The 16,464-nt window shown below is 35.5% G+C and overlaps 1 protein-coding gene across 8 annotated transcripts in view; it reads right to left on the bottom strand.

The window, feature by feature from the left end:
- DNAH6 (dynein axonemal heavy chain 6) overlaps window positions 1-16,464 on the bottom strand; it is a 350,848-nt gene that overhangs the window by 277,886 nt on the left and 56,498 nt on the right. For all 8 annotated transcript variants that reach the window (XM_055243630.2, XM_055243633.2, XM_063617552.1 and 5 more), the window contains 2 exons: window positions 11,018-11,191; window positions 7,287-7,549 (listed from right to left, as the gene is read on the bottom strand). In XM_055243630.2, the coding sequence (XP_055099605.1) occupies window positions 7,287-7,549; window positions 11,018-11,191 (437 nt within the window). The remainder of the gene's footprint in view (window positions 1-7,286; window positions 7,550-11,017; window positions 11,192-16,464) is intronic.

Here is a 16,464-nt window from a genome sequence, read left to right as displayed (position 1 = left end):
AAAAGTAGCAGGCAGCAAATGGCAGAAGATTATTTATTTATTGTTTTGTCTCTGACAGATAAAAACTCCCTTTTCCACTAGTCAAAATTTGGATACCTTGTTCTCTTGAAATTATTCACCAAAGGTACCACCATTCTTTAACTCTTAACAGTTGTTACTTGTCTTTCTTTGATGCAGTGTTGACATTTCTTGTAATGATTTTAGAAACAATGGTGAAGATTTCTCTCAAACACAGACAGAAGTTATTCTATTTGACTTAATAATCTTTCTTTAGGTTCAAATCCACAGCAGTGTCTAAAACATCATGAGAACCATTTTAAACATTACGTTTCCCAAGTTGAATTTTTGCTGTCGATTCCTAATCTTTGTCAGTAAGTGTTAATATATTTCCTGGCAGCTGCCGTAATTTTTCAGTTAAGCTATTCAGGTGGTCAAATGTCAATTAAGTAACCCAGGTGTGTAACTAAGAACTAACCTTTACTAAATCTGCAAAGTTGGATCATTTGCAAAATACTTCCCAATTCTTGATAAAACTCATCCTTTGGATTGCCAATGCACTTAACTATGAAGCAATAAAAAATAGTATTCTGTTCTCAGTTTTTGTAGAAAGCTAAAAACAAATGGTTATGTGATTGATAGCTTGGATTTTATCATGGGCATCATTTTGACAATATTTTTAAATTTGTAATTCATAATTTTAGGAAACCATTTACATATGGAAGTCCCTCTGCAAATAACATATTACTTGAATACCAGTGTTATCAGAGTAAACCTTGGTTGTAACAAACATTTTTAAGAAGTATTTTCATTATACCTCATTTGCCTTGAATATTTAATCCCCAGAGAGTTTTTTTCTTCTTCCTAAACAAAGTTCTTCCTGACATTTCACCTCAGAGACTCTAAATAGTGCTGTTGTCTAGCAGTTACTAATGTCTATAGATTCATCAATATGCAATTAAATATTGCAATAAAACTTTAATAATGTCTTGGATTATGATCATCTATATCATCTAATATGTTGGTCTACTAATGATGTTATTGATTTTTTTTCGCTTTTCTGGTTCCAAGTAGTATAAAAAACTTCCACACAAGCTGGTAAAATCGCAATTCTACAATAGTGATTCATTCTGATGTTAGATATTATGTGTTCTTGCACTCCTAGCTTCTTGAGCTTCTTTATCTGATACTAATCTAAAAACAGAAATTTGTTTCATATTTTGTTCTTGTAATGCTTTTAAAAGCTCAAACTCTTTTCTGGGTGGGGAGGATATCTCTGATAAGGTGTTGAAATAACTTGTTTGACACCACTGATTAATTTGATAACATTTTTATACAAATAAGATATTTAGGCAAAAGGACAGGTCTATTACTGTAGTTTACAAATCTAAGTTTGAGATAATCCTAATTATGCTGCCTAATTTCTCATCTCTTTTGACTTCTGTGTTTGCCATATAGATCTGATAGTTTTCTAGCTTTAACAGAAAATTTTCCTTATAAATGAGCAAAAAGATAAATATCTGTCAAAATTAAATACATATTACCATAAAGTATTTAAGAGAATTGTAGACCTTAATATCAGCAAATGATTTAAAATTTTTTAAAAACTCAAGGATGTGGTAAGAAAATATAAAGTATTGGTATATAGGTTTCATTAATTTAAGAAGTAAAATTAAAAAAATTTTTAAAAAATAAACATTACTTACACTCATATAGGATCAAAAAGATCTTTGAAAATTACAAAAGCTCTTTACCAAGATAATTTTATTAGGATATGTTTTCTAATAAAGAAATGTTATTTCTAATGTTAAATCTAATATGTTATTCTATTTGACTTAATAATCTTTCTTTAGGTTCAAACCCACAACAGTGTCTAAAAAATCATGAGAAGCATTTTAAACATTACATTTCCCAAGTTGAATTTGAAAATTAAGCTTTGAAAAATTATTTTTTAAGTTTTAAAAACAATTCATTATGAAATTCAATTAAAATTCAGATTTTTCCCAGTTGGTAACATCAAAAACCAAACAAGAAGAAAGGAGGAAAGAAGGGATAGAAAAAATAATCAGAAACATCTTGTTGCTTATTTTTTTAGGAACACCTAATATTGTGTCAAAAGGAAAACACACAAAAAAAGAGCAAATGAAATTAAAAAAAAAGAACAAGGATTTCTTTGTGTTTCTCATATACACAAAACAAAGAGTTTTGCTGATAAACTGAGTTTGTCTTAGAAACCAAAAGGAACTGTTTACAGTAACAATCAAACTCAGTGGGATGGTTCAACAGGAAGGTGGCAGAGGCTGTGTTGTATTCCCACTATAGAGCTGCTCTCTGGCAGAGGGGAATACACTAGTCTTACCCACAGAAATATTTTCTGAATTCAGGAAGTTTGACAAGGTAAACCATACAAATATTAGAAAAATACAATTTCACCCGTGGTAAATTTCTGAGTGATTGTGTGTTTTTTTTTTTAAATAAGTTTTTTCCACCATAAACAACTAGGGCACACTGGGAGTCACTTGCTTGGCTGCAGTACACTCCTTGCGAAGCTTTGCTTTATAGCTGTGTTAAACATTTAGCATCTGGAACCACTGACTGGGCATTTGATACTCACTCAGACCATCAGTTTTATGTAAATTTTGTGAAGGTCTCATCACAAATTTTAAAATAATAGCCATAATTTAAAAAAAATTAGTAACAAAGTTCTCTTTAGCCATCCGAATGATGGGTAGTGTGAGCCACAGATGAGGGTTCACACACAGCTAGCTCCTTTTCCCCGTTATAATTTTTTAAAAAATTTAAAAGATCTTAAATAACAACCTTAGTTCTTTGGAAATGAGACCATGTAACTAGAACTTCTGTCACATAGTTCTGGACCTCTAGACAATCTATGGATCCAGAATTTCTTGATCATTTCACTGGAGTCTGCTTTTAGCACTGAATTAGATGGTAAGCCAATAAGTACATTATGCTATAAAGCTGCAAGGCTGAGTGTTTCAATTTAGAAAATGGAAGTAAACAAATTCTTATCAGCTCTTTGGTTAAATTTGGATTGAAAAGTATCTCCTCAGGTTTTTGAGTTTAAATATGATTTTTGGATAGATATGCCCACTAATACATGATCAATTATTTTCCTCCAACTAGTAAAATCATAAGATGCTGGAAAGAGCCAAATCTGTCCTAAGGTACATTTGCCATATACACTAGAATTCAGTCAGCCTAAAATTCCAATATTGTATTCTTATCTTCAAAATATTTTGGCACCAAAGTGATACGCTGTCTACTCAAAATATTGAACGTATCTCTAAGACATGACCCTTGAGCAAGCCCCCTAAAATCATAGAAATGGTCTTTATTAGTAATATTAGTTTCACAAAATGTTTTAAATCTTACTCTTCATTTCCTGCATATTTCATGATCAAAATAAAATCTTTTACTTGCTATTTCACTGTATGACCATGGAAAAGTGCATAGTTAGTATCCTCGATTTGATGAGATCCACAATTTTCACTCTCTGTCAATGCTAAGTCAAAAATGAGAGGTTTACTGTTGTATGTGAATGTTGTCTCTGAGCAGGGCAAAGCCTTTCTTGCTGCACACACAGCTAACTGCTCAGACACTACTGATTCCTACATGCCTTTTGCAGTCTAAATCCCTGCTCACAACTAAATGAAAAAACTCTTCTATAGCACAAGTTTTTAGTGATAATTGGAAAAAAAATTGTCAAGCATATTTTTCTCATACGTGTACTGTATTTATGGCAAACACTGATATCTGCATTGCACATTTGTGATTAAAGCAAAATACCTGTCAGAACACTTTATAATGATGTGCATAGAGTTAGTTAATAAGGGAATTTTGCAAATAACTTATAACTTATTCTATTTTCTCTCTAAGCATACCTTGCCATAGGTGCTTCAGCAATAGCATGACCTATCATTTTAAAAAGTTTTTTGCCATAAGAAGTGCAACTTTAAATGATTTCCATAGTTTAGATCTCAATTTCACCTCTATTCAGTTCCATACTGAGAAGCATTATTTTGCATTTTGCTCACATATTTTTTCTGGAAAAATTCAATAGGCTTATCAGAGAGAAAGATTATTGCTCTAGATTGAAAGATTATAAAAAATGCTTCCACAGCTTCACCACATTTGTTGGGTAGTAAAGACATTCTTCAACAGCAAACTCACAGCCTTACAGTTATTTTATCACATTACTTTTAAAAGGAGTTTGGTATAACATGACTTCATCTTGTTGACACAGTATATACTATGTTTAACTTCCAGTTTAGCTGCTGCCAACTCCATAGCATCCAAATAATTGTCTTTACTCACAAGGTTTATGATATTTGGAATTCAAGTTAGGGAGGAAAATTTAACATCAAACCCTAAACTGCAATAATGATAACAAACCATGATTCCAAAATATCTTTTTAAATGAGAACTTACATATTACTATTAAGGTCACTTCTGCGAGTCCAAAAAAGTATAAAACATCAACTCAATTTCCCTAGTAGAAGTGCTCATTAGTCTAGAAATAAATCTCCAGAACTGAACAAAAGCAGTTTTCAGTCTCCGCTTCAATACTTTATATTGTGCTGGTAAATAGATGAGAATCAGTTCTACATGGGGCAAAATTTGGCTCTTCTCACAGTGCAAAATGAACATCACAAATAGCACTCTTTGATATCTGGGTTATTAGGTGATTATTTTTTTTCCTGAAGAGAAAACTATGAAAACATTTTCACATATTAATCAAGAATTATGTTTTAAAATCACCAAATAACCCACTTAACCCACTTTCCATCAGTTTCCACTTAAGATCTACAAGTTCTTCACCAAAAACTTAAAAAGAACTATACGAGGGAGTAAAGTAGTGGTAGGAATGACAATACTGTTAAGGGGTTTTTTTTTTTAATTGAAGGGCTTTAAATTACATTATATGTTAATTCTTCCATCTTAAAAAATGAATTCTCTCATATTGGAAAAATCCTCTTTTTTTACCCCAATTCTCCTTCGTCTACCTTCTCTTCTCCTTTTGACATCCCAAAATTAATGTATCCGAACCCAAACATGTATTTTTCCCTGATGATTCTGCTCCATTCAGTCTTCTATGCCTCAGTTGTAAAAGGAAAATAAATCTTGGGGCCCCCAAATCACTAAACTAAAGGTAAAAGTCAAGCTGGGAACTGCTAATGGCAAACCTGCCTCCCATTCTATTCAAAGTGACCCCTGTGCTCACTGGGATAAATGCACATCTCATTGCCTCATTTGGAAAGGCTAATCAGAAACTCAAAGGAATGTCTCTCATCTACCTATGACCTGGAAGCTCCCTCCTTGCTTTGAGTTTTTCCGTCTTGGCCTTGAGTTGTCCCACCTTTCCAGACTGAACCCATGTACATCTTACACATATTAATTGATGTCTCGTGTCTCCCTAAAATGTATAAAGCCAAGCTGTGCCCGTACTACCTTGGGCACGTGTCATCAGGACCTCCTGAGGCTGTGTCATGGGCGTGCATCCACAATCTTGGCAAAATAAGCTTTCTAAATTAACTGAGAACTGTCTCAGATTTTCAGGGTTCACAGTCAACAGCAACTCTACCCCTCTTGCTCAGACAACTGGATCATTAAACTCATCCTATACTCCTTTCTGGTTGTCTACCCTACATAATGTCTGTAAAGACATCCCATTGGCTTCACCTTCTAATTGTTTTCAGAAGCAGATCTATTTCTTACCACTTCATCATCATCCCCAGTCCCTTTCTCCCCTGAGTAACTACGGCCTTCAATTTGTCTTCCTGTTTCAACCCTTGTTGCCTCAAAGCCTATTCTTCACACAGCAGTGAGAATGGTTCCTTAAAAAATGTAAATCAGACCATGACACTTTTCTGCCCAAAATCCTTCCATGGTTCTCCATTGTTGTAGCCAACCAGGTCTTGTGCGATATATCCTTTATCTCTTGTTCACTCTACTGTAGTCACACCAGCCTCCTCTTTGCCCTTTGAGCATGCCAGGTCTGCTCCCAGTTCAGGATGTTTGTATTCATTTTCCTGCTGCCTGGAATGCTCATAACTGCACCACCACATAATTCATTTATTCTCTTTCAAGTCCTTGTTCAAATGACAACTTCTCAATGAGGCCCACCCTGACCACCCCAGTTAATTGACAACCTCTTCCCCAGCACTCCCAATCCTCTTTGCCTCTATTTTTTTCCTCCAATACTTACCACATTTTAGTATTCTACATAATTTACTCATGTATGGTTTAGTATTGCCATCCTCTGCTATAATGTCAGTTCCATGAGGGCAACAATTTTGATATGGATGGTTTACTAATGTGTCTCAAGCACGTAAAACAGTTCCTGCTACAGAGATCATGCTCAACAAATTTTGCTGAACGACTGCATTTTCATAAGCATTTCTGTTCTTCCTACAAGTTATTGTTCACTGCTGTTAAGCTCTTTAAGATTTACAACAAATCTGTCATTTTGAATTTTGATTAAAAAGCTTTTCTTCTCTACCCATTTTCTGCAGCAGGAGAGCTGCCCTCAGTGTCACCTTCTCAATTGAAACTATGGTGCTGAATAAGGGAGAATAAGAGAGCCGTGAATGGGGAAGGTAGCTCAATGAATTTGGTGGTGAAGCTAAACTATTACCACCATCAAGAAAAGACTGTCTCAAGAACTGCTGTCAGTCCAACTAAATAACAGAGGAAAGCCAGTATCATCTTTAAGTCCTACTATTATCTGTTGGGCTGAACTTGAAAGCAACTTGCAGACTCACAATTATGTGACTTCCAACTATATCAACAACAAATGTGTGGCAACAACACACAGAAAGTAAGTGTGTGTATATTATTCATTTATATGAATACCCTAAGTTATCAAGCTTACTTTATTAAAAAATCCTTATTTCTACTCTATAAAGCAAAGGTGAAATAACATGAAAAACAAATCGTGCATCATCTACTTTTTATATATTGCCATCCTCTTTTCTCAATAATCATAAAGTATCAAAAATACATTTGTAATACTGATTAAAAATATATGGCATAAAATTACATAAATATATGAGAAGCTCAATAGTGCAGATAAGATAGTTAATGTTTCTAAATAAAGGGAAGATAAATGAAAAAATATAAAATTGTTGTGATTAGGATTCATTTATCATTGAATAACCAAAATTATATTTGATTATATTATCATTAATATCCAATCAATTATGAATAATATGTGCAATCTTATTTGTAATTTTTATGTTAAAGAAATTGAATCATAAAAAAGAACTCACTTTAGATTATATGCATCATATTCAATGGATGATCTTGGCACTGCAGGGATCATATAAAGAAATCCAAGATGTTCATTTTCACGTATTATTTTAATGATTTGCAAGGGATCACGAATGTTGGCTTCAACAACGTCTTCTCGGTCGTTGAAAGTGTACTTAGGGTAAGCTGAAGATGTAGTCCCGAAGAGACCTCTTTTCCCAATACCAGGAAGTGGCAGTTTAGGAGGAAAGGGAGAGAACACCTCAACATAGGGCTGATGAATCTAAACAAAGCCAATTTTTGAAAAAAAAAATGAGTCTTTGCATACACACACACACAAGAGCAACAAAATATTACCGTCAAGGACTAATTGCCATATTGCATGATATGTCTAGGGCTCAAAGGCAAGCATTTTGGCACTGAAAATTTTCAAACTATTGTTAGGCAATCATATTCCCTCTCAGTACTCCCTATCCAGATACGCATCCTTTTTCCACAAAGCAGTACCAGTTTCAGCATCCACTGCCTTCTCCTCTCCTTTAACTCAATGTTTATTACATCAAAATATTACCAGGTCTTTGATGTCCATGGGAGCCCTCTTCCCTCCTTGCTTAGTTGCTCTCCATCTATCTTTTCTGGGGCCTCTCCTCCCAACCTCCCCCTCTGTTCTGACCACCTTGAAGCTCTTCAGTGAGTCAAGTCTTGGACAGCTGTTATTGTAACTCATAATAACTTTACTTCTTTGTGAATATGAGGGGCGGTTATATTGAGTGTTGGGAATCACTATGCGGTAGCCTTAGAGAAGCACTGATTTTATCAACTAATATTGGCTGTTCTTTAGACCAGTGCTTCTCAAACTTTAAATGTGCAATGAATTACCCGGGGTTCTTATTAAAATGCAAATTTTGATTCAGTACAGCTAGGGTGGAACCTGAGATTCTGCCTTTCTAACCTGCTTTCAGGGGTTTGGATCCTGCTGACCATGGACTACACTTGGAGCAGCAAGGCTGAGTCCCACCCTGCCATGCCCACACACACCAGCTTTGCTCTACTCTCTGGGCTTCACTGTCTGTGCTCTCAGTGCCACTCACAACCCCAAAAAACTTGGGTGGCATCACCCATATCTGTTCCTCCCATGGAGGAGGTTAATCACTGTGTTTGAAGAAATTTGACACTAACTCCAAAGGTAATCACCTTGCCTCTCTGACAGTATAGGAGTAACTGGCTCTAAGATAAGAGTCACCATAGTAGACCTGCTTTGTTGAATAACTACTGTAAATATATGCATGAGGATTTTATTGCCTATTAACATAGCTGGCAGAGGCTGCCATTTCTGCAGGGATTTCTTACTACAAGCTCTGTGGAACAACTTCTCCAGAAAATTTGTACTCACAGGGAACATTATACCCCAACTCTGATTAAATATACTCTGTTCAATAGCAGTTTGACAACGCCTAGCAAGTTCAGAGCTGAAGGAAACACATCTTTGAACGTAAAAGGTAAAATGTGTGTCTTTGACTTCTTGGCCAGGGATGGCAGCAATAACACTGTTCTCTTCTGAGAATGAATAGGCCAAACCTGAACCAGAGAAAACACACATCACCATCTCAATGTTGCAGTGAGGGCTAGTCCACTTTAGTATTTTTTTTTTTTTTTTTTTTGAGACGGAGTCTTGCTCTATCACCCAGGCTGGAGTGCAGTGGCGCGATCTCGGCTCACTGCAAGCTCCGCCTCCCGGGTTCACGCCATTCTCCTGCCTCAGCCTCTCCGAGTAGCTGGGACTACAGGCGCCCGCCACCACGCCCGGCTAATTTTTTTTTGTATTTTTAGTAGAGACGGGGTTTCACTGTGGTCTCGATCTCCTGACCTCGTGATCCACCCGCCTCAGCCTCCCAAAGTGCTGGGATTACAAGCGTGAGCCACCGCGCCCGGCCCCACTTTAGTATTTTTATGAGACTAAAGTGTTACTGTTTTAACAGAAAATGCATTTATTTTATTTGTTCTAGTCTTTAAAAAGTCTTACTGCATTCTAAGTGGAAGACTTCTTCCATAACAGGGTTACATATTTTCCTCTGAGCCCTAATTTCTCATTATGTAACTCAGTGGGAAAATGTGATTCACATTTTCCTCCCATGGAGGAGGTTAATCACTGTGTTCTGCTATGTTTTTTAGCAGTAACATAGGTTCAGATTTGGGGGTGGGAAATAAAGAAAGCATTTATTCATAAACTGTACAATGTAGTACTCCCCTCTGATGATGCCCCGTACAATTTGATAAGTCAATTTCTTCCTTGATTAACAGAGGTCTCCAACTTTCCTTCCTGCCTGCCTTCCTTTATCTCCCAGGAAATCCTCCTTGCTGCATTTCTATTTGAAACTCATTCAGATAAACCAATATCTGAAAAAAATTACCTTTTTCTCAGAATAAATACCTTTCTTATTTTATGTAAAACATCCCATTTTCCATATTTCTCTTTAATTCCTAACTCTTTGCTGAGTTCTTCACTGAGTGACAGCTACAACCAGGAAGCATAGCTCACAACTTAACATTCCTTTTCAGCCCCACTTTTATCCCAGATGTCTACACACGTTCTCTCCTTTTCTTTAAATTCAAATTTTTGAAGCCCTCTTTATGCCAAATGAATTAATTTACAGGCAATTAAATCTTTCCTGGCTCAGATCTTTTCTGGAGAAAGAGCTCCCTCTGGCTCCACTTCACAGATACCATAGCAACTGAGGCTTTATAATTCCATCTAGTTCATCATATGATTTCATTCTTTCAGGATGATCTCACCCAAACCCAAAGTAAGCTCCTGCCCATCTAGCTTCTCCTAAAGCTCCCACCTCTCTCATCTTATCTATCTCATTAACTTTACACTCATTCTCCTCAGCTTAGTGCAACTCCCAAAGGTGGCTTTTTATTCACTGACTGGCCCCCCGATGGCCAGGTGTAAGAGTCCCTTTTATTTAGTTTTTCATTATTTTGTACCTTAAACAACCAAGGAGAGCTCTTATACCCCAGTGTGCTGAGTGTTCACTTGTCCACCTACCTACCTCTAGACTCTGAAATCCTTGAGGACAGACCTTGTCCTCAACTGTGCACGTCTAGCAGTTCTAATCCAATGCTTGGACTCAAACCAGCACTCAATGTGTGACTGTCAAAGTTATCCTCTCAACCAAAAGCTCAGAGAAATCTTGGCTCTACAGGTATCTTTACTGTAGGTATGCCTTTCATATTTTCTTCTCTTATTTTTTTTCTTTAATTATCTAGAGATATTCATTTAAAGGCAAGCTCTGGTGATTTCTTCCCCAAGCTACCATTTCTTTATGCCTTTCAAGGCAACTTCCTTGCTCTACAACTCTTACCAGCTACACAAATTGTCTTTCTAGCTCGCTTCGTCTCCATTTTATTGCCCGTCACCAGGGTCTTCAAAGATTACCATTTTTGGTAAAAATGATGAAAATTTCAAAAAAGTTATAATAACATTCAAAATACTATTATGTCTTCTTTATCACACAAAAGAAGGTCAGAAGGCACTGTACAGATGCTGAAAGTTTCCTTTATGATTTCCTTCCACTGTAAGAGTTTTCCTTAAGTAGGAAGAATGAAGAAATGTTATATTTCCCAAACTCATTATGCAACCTTATAGAAAATGACTTTGTTTCTATTCTTATGAGTTAAAAGCATGTTAGCAATGCTATACAAAACAAAATTAAGTTAAAAGAATCAATTAAGTATTTTAATATTATACCTGCATTTTTTTCACAGCATCTTGATGCTCAAGAAACTGAGTAGACGATGTGGCAAAACTTTTTTTTGCTATGCTTACTGGACGTTTAATGATTCCGGCAGTCATTAACTCAAATCGGTTCTGTTCATGTATGTATTCTGGCTGCTTATGATCTTGGTAGACTTTTAGCACTGGCTTTGGGAAATAGAGAGACATGTTAATCTTTATTAACATTCGTATAAACTTGTTTTATTTTTCACTACCTTTGGACTCTTTCTCCTGTTGGAAATTGATCTCCTTGGACTAATTTCCTATCAAAGATGCAGTCCTAATAGTTAACTACCACCATTGCCTGTCCCTGGCCTATTGCTTGAGTAAGACTTTTCTACCTAGCTTCCATTAATTTTATACTTGAAATTATCAATGAATACTTACAAGAATAAATTACAACAGAAAAGGCTCAGAAGTATGAAATCATATACTCCCTAATTGTCCATTACAAACCCCCATGATTTACTAATACTGCTACTATGGGAAGAAGTGCACAATTCTCCCACCAAAATCAAAATCAGCAATCACTTCTCATAGCCATAACTTATTGAAGATCTAAAAAAAATAGGTGGCATTATCTTAAGCTATTCAACTGAAAATTACGGCAATAAAACTCCAGCTTTTAACATAATAAAGTGAAGAATTCATTATAATGGCTTTTTGTTACTAAGCATTATGAGTTTATCATAATAGCTAGTCTCTCATATACTGGGATAAGAAAAAAAGGCTTGAGATTAAGTAAAGGGAACAGCAGTTAACTTCTCAGTTAAACTGCGCTTGGTTTTAGATAAAAATCCCTTTTGAGCAACTCACTGAAGAAGGGAAAAGGCTAGTTGTTGCTACAGAGATGAAGGAGAGCTAAGTTATATAATAGTGCTAAAAAGGAATAGCGAACAGGATCACAAGTTGAGAACAAGAAGAAAAAATGTCTGTTTACACAGAGTGACTTCACAGAGACCAAACAATGATCTATAAAAATGATGTTAAGATTAATGCACATTTGGAAAACTCTTCTCTGAAACCTACTGAAATGAATAAGGAAAACAAATAAGCAAATGTTGAGGGATTTCATTACCACCAGATCTGCCTTACAACAGATCTTGAAGAAAGGCACTAAATACAAAAAGAAAAGTCTATTACCAGCCAATACAAAAACACACTTAATTATATACACCAGTGACACTTTAAAGCAACCACGCAAACAAGCCAGTGTAATAAACAGCTAACAACACAATGACAGGGCTAAATCCACACATATCAACACTAACCTTGAATGTAAATGGGCTAAATAACCTATTTGGCAAGTTGGATTAAAAAAGCAAGACCCAATGATATGCTGTCTTAAAGAGACCCATCTCACATGCAATAACACCCAAGGACTCAAAAAAAGGGATGGAGCAAAATCTACCAAGCAAATGGAAAACAGAAAAAAGCAGGGGTTGCAATCCTAATTTCAGACAAAACAGACTTTAAACCAGCAAAAATTAAAAAAAAAAAGACAAAAAAGGGCATTACATAATGGTGAAGGGTTCAATTCACGAAGACCTAACTATCCTAAATATATATGCATGCAACACAGGAACACCCAGATTCACAAAAGCAAGTTCTTAGAGACCTACAAAGTGACTTAGCTCCCACAGAACAATAGTGGGAGACTTCAACACTTCATTGATAGTATTAGGCAGATCATCAAGTCAGAAAATTAACACAGATATTAAGGACCTGAACTCAACATTGAACCAAATGGATATGATAGACCTCTATAGAACTCTCCACCCCAAAACAGCAGAATATACATTCTTCTCATTGCTGCATCTTCTAAAGTCAACCACATGATCAGACATAAAACAATCCTCAGCAAACACAAAAGAACTGAAATTATACCAAACACACTCTTAGACCACAGTGCAATAAAAATAGAAATCAAGACTACTAAAATTGCTCAAAACTATGCAATTACATGGAAAATAAACAACCTGCTCCTGAAAGAATTTTGGGTGAATAATGAAATTAAGGCAGAAATTAAAAAGTTATTTGAAACTAATGAGAAAAAAGATACAACATACTAGAATCTCTGGGACACAGTTAAGGCAGTGTTCAGAGGGAAATTTATAGCACTAAATGCCCAAATAAAAAAATTAGAAAGATCTCAAATTAACAACCTCACATCACAACTAAAAGGACTAGAAAAGTGTGAGCAAACCAACCCCAAAGTAGCAGAAGACAAGAAAGAACCCAAATCAGAGCAGAACTGAAGGATATTGAGAAATAAAAAAAATGAAAAGATTAAAAAATCCAGGAGCTGGTTTTTTTGAAGACGTTAATAAGACAGATAGGCCATTAATAGCTAGATTAATAAAGAAGGAAAGAGAGAAGATCCAAATAAACACATTCAGAAATGACAAAGGGGATATTATTGCTTACCCCACAGAAATACAAATAACCATAAGTGATTACTATGAATACCATATGCACATAAACTAGAAAACCTAGAGGAGATGGATAAATTCCTGGACACACACACCATCCCAAGATTGAACTAGGAAGAAACTGATTCCCTGAACAGACCAATAATGAACTCTGAACTCGAGTCAGTAATAAATAGCCCAGCAATGACCAGATGGATTCACAGCCAAATTCTACCAAATGTGCAAAGAAGAGCTGGTACCATTCCTAATGAAATTATTCTAAAAAAAATTGAGGAGGGGGGACTCTTCCCCAACTGATTTTATGAGGCCAGCATCATCCTGATGTGAAAACTTGGCAGAGACACACACACACATAAGAAAACTTCAGGCCAATATCCTTGACAAACATTGATGCAAGAATCCTCAACAAAATGATTACAAATCGAATCCAGAAGCACATAAAAAACCAATCCATCATGATCAATTAGGCTTTATCCCTGAGATGCAAGTTTGTTTCAACATATGCAAATCAATAAATGTAATTCATCACAGAAACAGAACTAAAGACAAAAAAACCATGATTATCTCACTAGATCCAGAAAAAGCTTTCGATAGAATTCAATATTCCTTCATGTTGAACACTCAATAAACTAGGTATCAAAGAAACATACCTCAAAATAACAGCCATATATTACTCACAGCCAACATCACACTAAATTGTTAAAAGCTGGAAGCATTCCTCTTGAAAACCAGCACAAGATAAGGATGCCCTCTCTCACCACTCCTATTCAACATAGTATTGGAAGTCCTGTCCAGAGCAATCAGGCAAGAGAAATAAATAACGGGCATCAAAATAGGAAGAGAGGAAGTCAAACTATCCCTGTTTGCAGATGACATGATTCTATATCTAGAAAACCCCATAGTCTCTGCTCAAAAGCTTCTTCAGCTGATAAACAATTTCAGCAAAGTTTCAAGATACAAAAATTAATGTACCAAAATTACTAGCATTCCTGTACACCAACAGCAGTCAAGCCAAGAGCCAAATAAGAAACCCAATCCAATTCACAATTGCCATATAAAAGAATGAAATACCTAGGAATATTTTAACCAGGGAGGTGTAAGGTCTCGACAATGAAAATTACAAAGCACTGCTCAAAGAAATCAGAGATGACACAAACAAATGAAAAAACATTCCATGCTCTCCATGATAGGAAGAATCAGTATCATTAAAATTGCCATACTTTGCAAAGCAATTTACAGATATAAGGCTATTCCTATCAAACACAAATGACATTCTTCACAGAACTAGAAAAAACTATCTTAAAATTCATATGGAACCAAAAAGGAGGCTGAATAGCCAAGGCAATCCTAAGCATAAAGAAGAACACTGGAGGCATCATGTTACCTGACTTCAAACTATACTACAGGGCTACAGTAACCAAAACAACATGGTACTGTTACAAAAACAGACATGTAGACCGACAGAACAGAATAGAGAGCCCAAAAATAAGGCCACACACGTACAACCATGTAATCTTTGACAAAGCCAATAAAAACAAGCAATAGAGAAAGGACTCCCTATTTAATAAATGGTACTGGGATAACTGGCTACCCATATGCAGAAGATGAAAAATGGACCCTTTCTTTACACCATATACAAAAATTAACTCAAGATGGATTAAAGACATAAATGTAAAACCCCAAACTCTAAAATCCCTGGAAGACAACCGAGGCAATACCATTCTGAACATAGGAATTGGGAAAGATTTCATGACAAAGATACCAAAAGCAATTGCAACAAAATCAAAAATTGACAAATGGGATCTAATTAAACTTAAGAACTTCTACATAGCTAAAGAAACTATCAACAGAGTGAAAAAACAACCTACAGAATGGAAGAAAATATTTGTAAGCTATGCATCTTTGAAGGTCTAACATCCAGAATCTACAAGAAACTTAAATCTACAAAAAAAAAAAAAAAAAAAGCCCATTAAAAAGTGGGCAAAGGACATGAACTTTTCAAAAAAAGACATAGACATAGCGAACAAGCATATGAAAAAAAGCTCAATATCACTGGTCATTAGAGAAATGCAAATCAAAACCACAATGAGATACCATCTCACACCAGTCAGAATGGCTATTACTGAAAAATTAAAAAATAGAAGAGTAAATTATGGAATATTTACACAATCAGATACTATGCCACCACTAAGTGTAAAAAGCTAGATGGAGAGTATTGTATTTATTTGTAATATGAAAAATAAATAATAAAAAATTAAAATAAAAAATAAAAAATAACAACTATTGTGGAAAGCAGCGTGGTGATTCCCCAAATAGCTAAAAGCAGAACTCCCATTCGAGCCAGCAATCCTACTACTGGGTATATACCCAAAGGACTATAAATCGATCTACCATAAAGACACATGCATGTGTATGTTCCTTGCAGCACTATTCGCAATAGCAAAGACATGGAATCAATCTAAATGCCCATTATTGGTAGACTCGATAAAGAAAATGTGGTATATATACACCATGAAATACTACACAGTCATAAAAAACAAGATCATCTTCCTCACAGGAACGTGGATGGAGCTTGAGGTCATCATCCTTAGCAACAGAAAACCAAGTATCACATTTTCTCACTTGTAAGTGAAAGCCAAATGATGACAACACATGAACAAAAAGAGAGGTACAACAGACACTGGAGTCTACTTGATGGAGGAGGGTGTGAAGAAGAAGAGGAACAGAAATAGCAACTATTGTGTACTACACTTAGTACCTGAGAGATGAAATAATCTGTACAACAAACCCCCATGACATCAGTTTACCTATGTAACAAATCTGTACATATACCCCTGAACCTAAAATAAACGTTAAAAAAATTACACATAAAAACACTAGCTGCATCCTGCGTGAAGGTGCAGTTTCACTTATGCAGATCAGGCAACAAAAAGTTGAAAGAGATTATAGTAAAACTTAGGTTAAGGGTGAAAACGCAATTTAATTTAG

The sequence above is a fragment of the Symphalangus syndactylus genome, chromosome 14, assembly GCF_028878055.3.
Source record: "Symphalangus syndactylus isolate Jambi chromosome 14, NHGRI_mSymSyn1-v2.1_pri, whole genome shotgun sequence".
In the NCBI taxonomy this organism is placed as follows: Eukaryota; Metazoa; Chordata; class Mammalia; order Primates; family Hylobatidae; genus Symphalangus; species Symphalangus syndactylus.
Note: the sequence above shows the minus strand (reverse complement) of the source record. Positions and strands in the feature narration are given on the sequence as shown.